Source organism: Penicillium chermesinum (assembly GCF_028974085.1).
Source record: "Penicillium chermesinum strain IBT 19713 chromosome Unknown utg000004l:1.0-3345178.0:1.0-3348027.0, whole genome shotgun sequence".
Taxonomy (NCBI): domain Eukaryota; kingdom Fungi; phylum Ascomycota; class Eurotiomycetes; order Eurotiales; family Aspergillaceae; genus Penicillium; species Penicillium chermesinum.
The window spans coordinates 13,043-23,169 of NW_026695314.1; the positions used below are offsets into that span (position 1 = coordinate 13,043).

At 51.4% G+C, this 10,127-nt stretch overlaps 4 protein-coding genes across 4 annotated transcripts; 2 read left to right on the forward strand and 2 right to left on the reverse strand.

Annotated features, from left to right (window-relative positions):
- Positions 1-248: 248 nt before the first annotated feature.
- Positions 249-2,958, forward strand: N7468_004917 (uncharacterized protein; the record flags this gene model as incomplete). The annotated part of the gene is made up of 3 exons (XM_058474214.1): positions 249-320; positions 464-2,149; positions 2,203-2,958. The coding sequence occupies 3 exons, from the start codon at positions 249-251 to the stop codon at positions 2,956-2,958; spliced, it is 2,514 nt and encodes an 837-aa protein (XP_058329954.1).
- A 593-nt stretch (positions 2,959-3,551) lies between these two features.
- N7468_004918 (uncharacterized protein) lies at positions 3,552-5,895 on the reverse strand (the record flags this gene model as incomplete). The annotated part of the gene is made up of 4 exons (XM_058474215.1): positions 3,552-4,111; positions 4,188-4,736; positions 4,819-5,814; positions 5,883-5,895. 4 exons carry the CDS (start codon positions 5,893-5,895, stop codon positions 3,552-3,554), a joined length of 2,118 nt encoding a protein of 705 aa, XP_058329955.1.
- A 342-nt stretch (positions 5,896-6,237) lies between these two features.
- Positions 6,238-7,136, forward strand: N7468_004919 (Rab family GTPase; the record flags this gene model as incomplete). Its single annotated transcript, XM_058474216.1, has 2 exons — positions 6,238-6,306; positions 6,396-7,136. 2 exons carry the CDS (start codon positions 6,238-6,240, stop codon positions 7,134-7,136), a joined length of 810 nt encoding a protein of 269 aa, XP_058329956.1.
- Positions 7,137-7,488: 352 nt separating this feature from the next.
- On the reverse strand, positions 7,489-9,951 carry pmt2 (uncharacterized protein; the record flags this gene model as incomplete). Its single annotated transcript, XM_058474217.1, has 6 exons — positions 7,489-7,883; positions 7,924-8,133; positions 8,205-8,964; positions 9,020-9,572; positions 9,630-9,760; positions 9,820-9,951. The coding sequence occupies 6 exons, from the start codon at positions 9,949-9,951 to the stop codon at positions 7,489-7,491; spliced, it is 2,181 nt and encodes a 726-aa protein (XP_058329957.1).
- Positions 9,952-10,127: the final 176 nt, after the last annotated feature.

Genomic DNA, 10,127 nt, shown 5'->3' on the forward strand with positions numbered 1-10,127 from the left:
ATGTAGAGTAGATGAGAATAGATTAGTCCTTATTCAAGACTACGCTCTACCTGCCGGGACACAAAAAATCCAATAATGGTACAACACGTTTTATATCTTCTGCTTATATCATTGGTTATGTGTTTATACTCTTGGGGAATCATAGAAGCTCAATATCCTTAATTACACCGTACGTCTATGTATGCAAGTAACCACTCCTTCATATACGTACGAGTCTTCTCATATGTGCTCTGACAGCGATCGAACGGATGCAGCACCGGGGCGTCTCAGATCTATTTAGCACCACGAATCGCAAGATATGGGAGATGATTATAGGCGGGGTAGGGATGAACGGCCTTGGGTATGGAAATATGTTGGTGGCCCATGGATGTCGACACTGTAAAGCGGCGAGGGGGGGTTATCCCGAACAGGAACAACCCCGGAATCATCTCCCATACACTTCTTTCTCCAACCCTTGTCTAAGCGTCCGCCCTCGTCCAATTTCCCTTTCATCCCGGGGCTTCATCTCGCACCTGGGAAGAATGTCCTGGTGCAAAAGACTCCCCGAGTTCATCCAGGCCCTTCTATCCACCCTTACGGCTCGTCTTTCCAAGACGGCGCATCACTAGCTTGGTACTCACCTCCGTCTCCCTCCTCCCCCTCCCTCGCATCTCGGTTCCGAAAGCTCGCTCTTTACAAATCCTGGGAGTACGCGTCGGTCCATGGTGGCCAGATCAATCGCGCCCTCCCGCGGACTGCGATGTCGGTGAACACTCCACCTCCTTCCGCGGAAACAATCATCTCCCCACGCGCGAGTCTGTCGACCGCCGATCCCGCGGCACTGGACCATCTGGATCAACAATTGAAGCGTCTTTCTGACGACGTCCTCCCTCAGCATCCCTATCTCCTGACCCTTCCTACGAATGCGCCTTATCACCTTGGGCCTCGCTCCGCCAACAATTGGGCCGTAGGATATGATCGGCCATTCGGCCTCGAGGAACAGGAACTTCAATACGTGACATTTCTCACTCACCACAACACTGACTCTTTGTTGTTGGCGGTTGGGGATTGGTCGGACGAAACAGGGCGCATGATGGCCGACCACTCAACCGCGCCCAGCACAGAAATCCCAAGAGAAACTGTGGCCAGGAAAAAGATTAGTTTGAACGACTACAAGAATCAGAAAATCACGAGTCCCGCAACCTCGCACGCGTCCCATGAGGCAACCCCCCGAGACCCAACGAAGTTACCCATGCGCGAGGAACCACGGCGCGTTTCCAGGCCGGACCCTGTCAAGAAGAGCGATAAGAACCAGCCGCCTGATAACCCCTCCAAGTCGCACCCGCACCTGTCGCCGGGCAAGGGTCCCAAGAAACGACCATCCACGTCGGATATCAAACACCTCGGTGTGCTAGGGTCTCAAGACCCCGATATGCACTCGTCCAAGAAACCACGCCTGTCCCCAGAGAAAGAACCGCGAAGGGAGGTTACTCCGTCTAAATCTAATACCCCGAAGTTGCCTGCTCTATTGTCTCCAACGCTTCCCCCGACCTCGACACCTAGGCTCCCAAGATTGCTCTCTCCCACCCTACCCCCCGACATCGAAAAAGAGCTAGCCAGACTTGGCGACCAGTCACCGATCCGCACCTCTCCCAAACACGACACGACTACATTCAAATCTAAGCGAGATGAATCGATACCGCTGCGGTCCCCGGCTCCTTTTGCCAAAGAGTCCCAGTCGAGGTTAATTGTCAGGCTAAGATATGGCAAAGCTAACCGGCGATGGGTCGAGGGCTTGTTGAAGTTCACTGGTGGCAAAAAGAAGGTGCCACGGCCCAGCTCGCCAACCGGCCAAGACACTGACACGGAGGAACCGAGCAGAGTTGAAAAGAGGCGCGATGAAACGACCTTCGGGCGCGAAATCGTTTCTTCTGACCGATCCCGGGCCAGGTCTAAACGTGAATTGGATGAAGGCGACTCTGCAGCAAGAGCCAAGGATCCGAAGGGACCTGGGGAGAAGCCTCAGACTGGAGCAAGTCATCCTCCTCGCTCAATCCCAAACGTCAACGACAAATCGAAATCCTCGACTAGTCTTACGCCCGTCAAGGCCTCAATGGCTCGACGAAACGGTCTTGGGGAAGGCGAGGCAGCACTCCCATCAACCCGGCGAGTAAGCGAACATCAACGGACTCAGGTGCAAGAACATCACCATCCCAGTCAGAGGGGCGGTCGCGTAATTTCGATCGTCGAGCGTGGCGTGATGAGTTCCAGAAGTTCAGCAATATTGGTCGTGAATTGAAACACGCCGCCGTGCGATCGTCTACCACTGACGAAAAGCTAGCAGCTGTCACAGCGATCGAGGCCATCATGGGCTTCATTCTTGCATTTGTGGCCGATGATCAATCCAAAACAATCGCAAGGCAGGTGGGAGACTCTTCCTCGTGGCAGTCTATCATTGCATATTGGCGGGTGGTTATGAAGAACAGTACCTCATACCCAATCCTACATAGCCTTTGTCTGCTCTTGGGTGCTGTATCATACGGAGCCATTCATTCGCTTGATTTGGATCGTCTTGCAGCGAGCCCTCTACCTGGTGAACACACGCCAGTCCCTACGCCCGGTAGCGATGGCAGTACTATGCCGTCGGATGAGAACAAAAAAAGCCGAAGGGAATTCTTAGAGCTGAAAAACCGGCTTCCTGAAAGCTTCAAGGAGTCTCAAAAACTGTGGATAGAGGGAACTCGAGGCCTATCGGAGGACACATTAAGAAGAGAGTTTCCAAGTACCTGGTCTTCGCGATCTCATAATCACGCAGAACGAGGCCGAACCGTGTTAAAACCCGGCGAATATGTTGGGGACTATTTTCTACCTCTTGGGGGAATTACTCCGCCTATTGAAGTGGTGCGCTTTGGCTGGTCTCTTCTCCAAGAGTGGTGTACGCAAGAGAAAGTAGACTGGAAGAGTCGCCTGGGCTTGTAGGCTTCAACCATCGAGAACCGCCTGTGCTTTCTTTCGTTTTCGCTGTTCTCATTTCTCTTCTGGGTCTCTATATTATTTGCTCACGTTCACACGGGATCAATGGTTAATAAGGCGTCCGAGGGGGTTTTTTGCATATTCGAGCTGATTTGATTACCCATGATACCATGAGCCCTGGATGTGTGATTCGCTTGCGCTCATCTCTTGTTTTTGATCGCCCTGTCCTATCTTTCATAGAAACCCTTTATAAGCGTCATTGTTAAATATACCACACGTTCTACAAGCAAGGATAGATGCATGTCTAAGAGATTTCATTTGAACGTTATAAGATCTGGATAATGAAAGGGGAATATGAAAGGGAAGGAGGGATGCGGAATAGAATCAATGTCACACGGAAACGCCCTCCATCAGTTGTCGCTAAGTTGCCATTTACAATGCCAAACCCGCTTCAAATCAGAAAAGAAACACAAGAAAGGGAAACATGCCTAAACCTTGGGCATGATCGAAGATCCGATGGAACAAAACCATCAAGGGAATAAAACAAGGCAAAAGGTGGATTTCTGAAGGGCTATGCCGTGCGCTCCGCCTGACCCGTCCTACACCCCTTGGTACTCTGGGCGAGAGCTCGAATACGAATCACCGAAAAGCCAATGAGCTTCTCGGCAGAACTGATATTGGGCATCTCGACCATGCGTACCCACTTCGCTCGCCCAGCAGATGACTGATGCATCCACAATGTCTGCAATGACACTTTCCATGGCACCCAAGATGCTCCACCCGATAGTTCCAGCTATCAGGCCCACGACATACGCGTAAAGGCTGCCTCGAATGGTGCCTCCAGTGCCAGCGATAGTAAGGCTGCGAGCGGTTGTGACCCAGCCACCAAATCCAAGAGCAAGCGACATCATGAAGCGAGCAGCATGAAGAATCAGCTTGGAGAGTCGATAAGAGAGCAAGGACACAGATGCGCCCTGGGAACGAGGATACCCATTAGGGTGCAGGGATGTAGAAGTAGCAGATGACCCAAGGATCGTCATATGGCTCAACCCACGCGCGGAAGCAGAAAGCGGTTGAGAGTGGATGGCTCCGTAGGTAAGCGAGAGGGGGGTTTGTGAGATAGGCAATGGGTGTCGGGACAAGGGAATAAGCAAACAGGCTGAATAGCGATGATAGGCGTCTCGGGAGCAAGATCAAGGGGAGTCGAATAAGCAGTCCCAGGAGGCGCGACAGACAGATGGTTCCGAATAGGGTCGTTGTTGCATGTGCAATAGCCGCCTGAACGACCTGTCTTGAGGTGGGCGCAGGGCTTGCCGACCGATGGAAGTACCACTGGCTTACAGTCGCAGCCGTCACAGCTCGCTGAATGCCCGCAATGACCCCGATCGACCAGAGGTAGATGATGACAAAATAGACGCCAAGCCACCAGCTACTCAAGTCGATGATGAACGACCGTGGTCCAGCCAAGTGGCCGCCTAAAAAGACCCGGGTGAACATAAGCATCCAGATCCACGTCCAAGACACCACACAGGCGAGCACAGCCAGCCCTAACGCGAGTAATTCTGGGTTCGCGGCGAGGATCCGACACGAGAATTCGAGCACACCAGTTGCTTTTCCAATGGCCCGGCGGCCACGCACGACGTTATAGATCCACAGGCTGGCAGTTAGAAACGGGACAATTGAGCCCCAGCGCATCGCCTTGTCTTGGAAACTCGACCCATTCCATGTACCCTTAAAGCTTGAGATGAATGGATAAAGTGAAAATGAGTATAGGATTGCAGGGACTGCAACTATTATCAAGTAAACAAGAAGCCGCACGTAAGAGCGTAGAAGGGCGATCCAGATGAGGGAGATGAAAACAGCCACCACGGTATAGATCCCCAGGAGAGAAAAATGAGTTGTGAACAGTGAAGTAAATTGTGTCACCCCATTTTGTACGATCTCCAGATGGTGTTGAGGTGTGTAGGTAGACGAGGAAAGACGTAGCGAATAGACCAGCAAGAGAAATGAGAAACAGATGAGCCCAAAATGCATCATGGACCGAAGTTTCCGCCGCTAGAGGTGAAAGAGAAGGTGGACGAGATCCAGTAGAGCTGGCAGGGCGAGGTTCATCTGCAAGCAGATTTGACCGGTCGGTAGGGGCTTCACGAGTGTGAAACCCGAAATTGTCTTCTTTAAGCAAAGCTCTCTCTCTGAATCTTTGAATGGGAGGATCATCCCCAAGGACCTCGGATGGTGTTGGATCATAGTCATCCAAGTTGCCTCGAAGCGAGTCCTCCAGACCAACATCCACTAGATGGGCGGCTCTCGCCCTCGCACTGCCAGGACTGGCAACACGGCCTTGGCCCGGCTCAGCCGTTTCGTTTACCGTTTCTATTCGCGAGGGGGAGATGGAAGGAGCTGCGGCCTTCTCCCCACGCCATGAACTCTTGATGCCCTTCCCATTGCCGGGGCGGTTATCATATGGTGATTGTCCCTCGCCAAGCTGTCCGGAGTTTTGCGACTCATCATCATCTAACTCCGACGATTCTTTGAGGTTGCTATCTCCAAAATGCCTCCGCGATCTTTGCAAAGCATAGAAATCGGCTATTTCGCGCTCACGTTCAGTCTCGTCGTCTTCTTCCCGGAACTCATCGGCGCTCTGGAACAAAGGAGCCTGTTCCGAAGCTCGGGAGGCAAATGGGAAATTGGATATTTGAGAAGCACCTGGCCTGTAAGGGTCCCCAGATCTAAGAAATGACCGGGACGAAGGGTTTCGGGGGGCACCTTGGTTCTTGTAAGGTCGAGCACGGCCAGTCCTCTGGAGCTCGTCCGGGCGAGACACTACTCGCGACTGTGACTGGGCGAGAAAGTGTGAGGCATCTACCACCATGATTAGTCGGGATGGGTACTATCTTCTTGTCGGCGGTAAATTATCCACTATTACGTACATTCTGAGAACATGGCCTGCTTATCGGCAAGATTGATGTAGAGGGAATCGTCAAAGGAAAGAAGAGCGGGAGGATAGTATCAAACGCGGTAGAATTTTGAATTTAAAGGGGGAGTCAGAGAGGTACCCAGCCTCATACGGGTCACTAGAGTAGGGTCTGTCTCTCTGAGATACAAGAGGTGCAAGAGGCACTGGTCATTCCGGCAATGCAAGCGTCATCTGGGCAGGTCCCGAGGGAGGTCAGGCTGCGATAGCTGACTCATCCGCCACTGCGCGCGATGAGTGGATTGACTACTTTGATAACAACCTTCCACTCCTGAATAATCTCCGAAACGTCATCGTCAAGATAGTTCTCCATGTCACAGCCATGGGATTATATTGCTAAACTTGTTTGCATCGGTGATTCTGGGACCGGCAAGTCCAGTGTAAGTGGGTAACTGTCTATATGTTCTTGCTATCCGCAGATATTCCCCCAGCTTTCCTTTCCCAGCTCTATGTGCTAAGCTATCCGCAGCTCACCATTCGGCTATGTGAAGGTCGCTTTTCGCCATCCCACGATGTCACCATCGGGGTTGAATTTGGGTCGAGGATCGTCCCCGTTGGCCCCCCTGCCTCTCTAGAGCTCGAGCTCGATGCACCTCTTGGCTCTGCTGTCGCCGGCGAGACCCTCGAGGAATCCTCCGGCCTCCCCAGTCCGCCCCGAAAACCACAGGGCTCGCAACAAAAAAAAATGAAACTGTCTCTTTGGGATACAGCGGGCCAAGAAACCTACAAGTCAATCACTCGCTCTTATTTCCGTGGCGCCTCCGGAGCTCTTCTAGTCTTCGACATATCGCGGCGTTCCACTTTCACATCATGTACCCAATGGCTTCAAGACCTTCGCCAGATCGCAGAAGAAGGCATTGTTGTGATTTTAGTAGGAAACAAAACTGACTTGGCAGAGCAACCATCAGGCTCCAATCAAAGACAGGTGACGCAGCAAGAAGCAGAAGAGTGGTGTCGGTCGAACGATATTGTGCGCTACGTCGAAACCAGCGCCAAATCGGGCAACGGTGTGGAACGGGCGTTCTTGGAGGTCGCCGAACGGATTTATCGCAACATCGAGGCTGGTAAATATGACCTCAACGACCGACGGAGTGGCGTGAAAGGCTTCGGAGCTTCGGGAGGTGCCAACGCAGGGGTGCCTCGGACAGTCACATTAGGCATGGATGATGCGATGCGCAATGGCAATGGGTGGACCGGGAATTGCTGTTAGGACGACAAGCCCGAGCTTGACCGCGGACCCCTTGAAATATTGGTAGATATCGAAAGAATTAATTGGCTACAAGCATTATCTCCATTCCAGCGCACATAGCAGGATTCCTCTCCGCCTTATTAGTCAGTGAAAATCAGCCCAGGGCTGCATAATGATTGGGATCTACAATACACGTGTGCGCTTTTGCCTTTGATACACCTCGATCAATTTATGACCCAGCTTGAACTCATTCTTGATTCGATCCAGTGAAGTCAGAACGCCAAAGAGCCCCCCTAAGGCCCACACGGAGTTATCGGAGCAGCCAGAAACAAATGGGTATCACGGCTTTCGTAGTACCCGTTGGGCCATATCATCAGTTCGAGATCCTCCACTTGGAAAACCACCGCAAGTATGCCCACTGCTGATTAGGGCCTTCCATCCCAAACACAATGTCGCGGAAGTGAACAAAGAGACCAACGACAATGGTGTACAGGATGGCATAAACCACCGCACTAACCTTCGTGTTAAGTCTGCGAGTGATCCAGTCGACGCAGAAACTAAAGGTCAGAATTGCATAGTAGAGAGCTGGGTAGTAGTGATGGACATATGTCACGCGGCCCATGATAATGAAGGGCAAATAATGCAAGACCCAGCCAATGAAGACATACAAACCAGAGTAGTGAATGTGATCCATGTCTGCTTGGCTGAGATCCTGATAGCCTCGCTGCCAGCGCAGAAGATACCATAGGAACAAAAGTCCAAAGACACCTAGAGATGCCGTACTCCCCCCAGTAGACAAATGGGTTACCAAGAAGGAAATACTTGACAACGCTATCGTCCCAAGAGCACATGCGCAGCCCCACATCTAAGATAGGCCACTGCCAGAACTTCGAGGCGAGGTCATCTTGCTTATCAGGGTCGGGAACCAGCGCATTGTTTGAGGTCATCATTGCCACGTTCAAGTGGATAAAATCTTTCAAGAAAGGCGACTTGTAAGATCCAGGGTCACTAGGAGGCACTGGATGTACTTTGTTAGCTGGTTACGTTCGAAAAGGGATGTTCTGTCCAATCCTCAGCTGATAAACTTACAGCGGTCATTAGAATGTGACTCAATATTCCAATGAGTGTACACGTCCCGCGGTTTGTTCTCCTTAACGCAAGTGGTCTCTATCTGCTTGAAGCCCCATTGCGGAAGGTTGACATTGCCAGCTCGCAGGTAACACCCTAGCACTGGATGGCGGAGCCGGAATGAAGTCGTCAATGTCCGTACCCGAGAACGATCCCGCGAGGCAGCATCATCAACAACTTCGATCTTCCAATGGTCTTTGTCGTCGCCAATAGTGATGTTTCCGTAGCTCGATACCTCATAGTGTGATTTTGAGACAGGTGCAGGGATAGCGTGGGAGTGTAAGTTTCGGCCAGTCTGTCCGTGTATCAGACGGATGGTATCTCCATCGCCTATGAATCGAATATCGGCTTCAGCATCGTAATCTGGCTCTTGGCGGTTGGGATAGATGAACCAATCATTATTCGCATCTTTGTGGTGATAGCAAGTGACCTGCTGCTGCTGCGACCCTTCAGGGTAAGTCTGGACGTGAGAATGCAATAGACCACCCCCATAGCCCATGTTCTTCAGGGTGACCCGTGAGCCAATAGCAACTTCAAGGGGGCTATCCTTTCCAACTTCAGTGCCACGCAAATTGGCTTGGAAAAGAGAACTCATCTGGGCGTCTCCAGGGCCACTATTCGAGAGGATGAGAAAGTGCAAATAGAAAGAGCACAAGTAGACGAGAAGTGGGATAACGATCAGACCTCCAATGCGAGCAAAGAGGTGTGTCGCCAAGGTGGCCTGGAAATGATGTTAGGCCATCTATCTCTTGAGAGTAATCAGTTTCCAAACTTACCGGGGGCATTTTCAGGTCACCAAACTTATTCCACAGATCTTCGATTGTGTACAGGCCAACGAGTGCAGTCACACAAAAACCAACCCACTTCACGCTACAGACACATCCAATGCTCAGACCGGTCAGAGATAGCCATAGCCACCATTGCAACGAGAAACTAGCACGCTGAAGGCGGTGGAACCGGGCCCAACAGAGGGTTGTCGTGAAAGTAAAGCAAAGCAGCATCGAGTCTAGAAGAATGAAACGAGAGATGGTCGCGTATGAATTCTCACAAAGAACCATCAATGTTACCAGCCACACAGCAGCTCGCCGGAAATTCAGCTCTCGGGCAGTGTAGTAAGCCAGAGGAATACAAACTACACCAAACATAGCGTTAAACGCACGCATGAAAGTGTAGTCTACATCCTCGGGATACTTTTCGCCTGACTTGAACTCAAAGGACCCATTGTACCCGGCCAAGTAGCCCGAAAGGCCAACAAGCATCTTCCCGAGAGGAGGATGAACATCAAAGTAGAATTCGCGCTTCAAATAGTGGGAACCGAATTTTCCAAAGCTAGAAAGGTCAGAATGATAGTCCTTCAACGCTCAATCAGGAAGTTCTCAAGCTTACTGGGCTTCATCCCAAGTCACAATGTTAGAGCGACCAATGCGGTATAGACGAGTGAACAGAGCGAGAGCCGTAAAGAGGATCGGAGCAATGATTGGCTCCCATGTTGTCAGGACTTGCAGAAAGGATGACGACTGTAAGAAAGGACTTTGACTCAGTGAACGGTCGGCAGATATTGAGCAACAATTCCTACCTGAGGCTTTGTTTTCTTCAAATCGTCGGCCGCATGCGGCGTGGGCGGCTGAGGCTTGGCAGCATTTGGGACATTTCTCCGACGCAGATCGGAATCATGCTGAGCACCGGTGGTGATGGCAGAATCTGCCATGGTATCGAAAAATGGATAAGATGGAGAGGTTTGGTGGGGGAGATGACAATGCAAGTAGAGCTGGAGGGGGTTCGATATTGAAAAGGACGTGGGCCAGTTGGATAAGGAGAGAAACAGCAGCTAGAAACTCAAGGGATCATAGTGACCAGCGGCCACGGTGAGACTGATCGTGATGG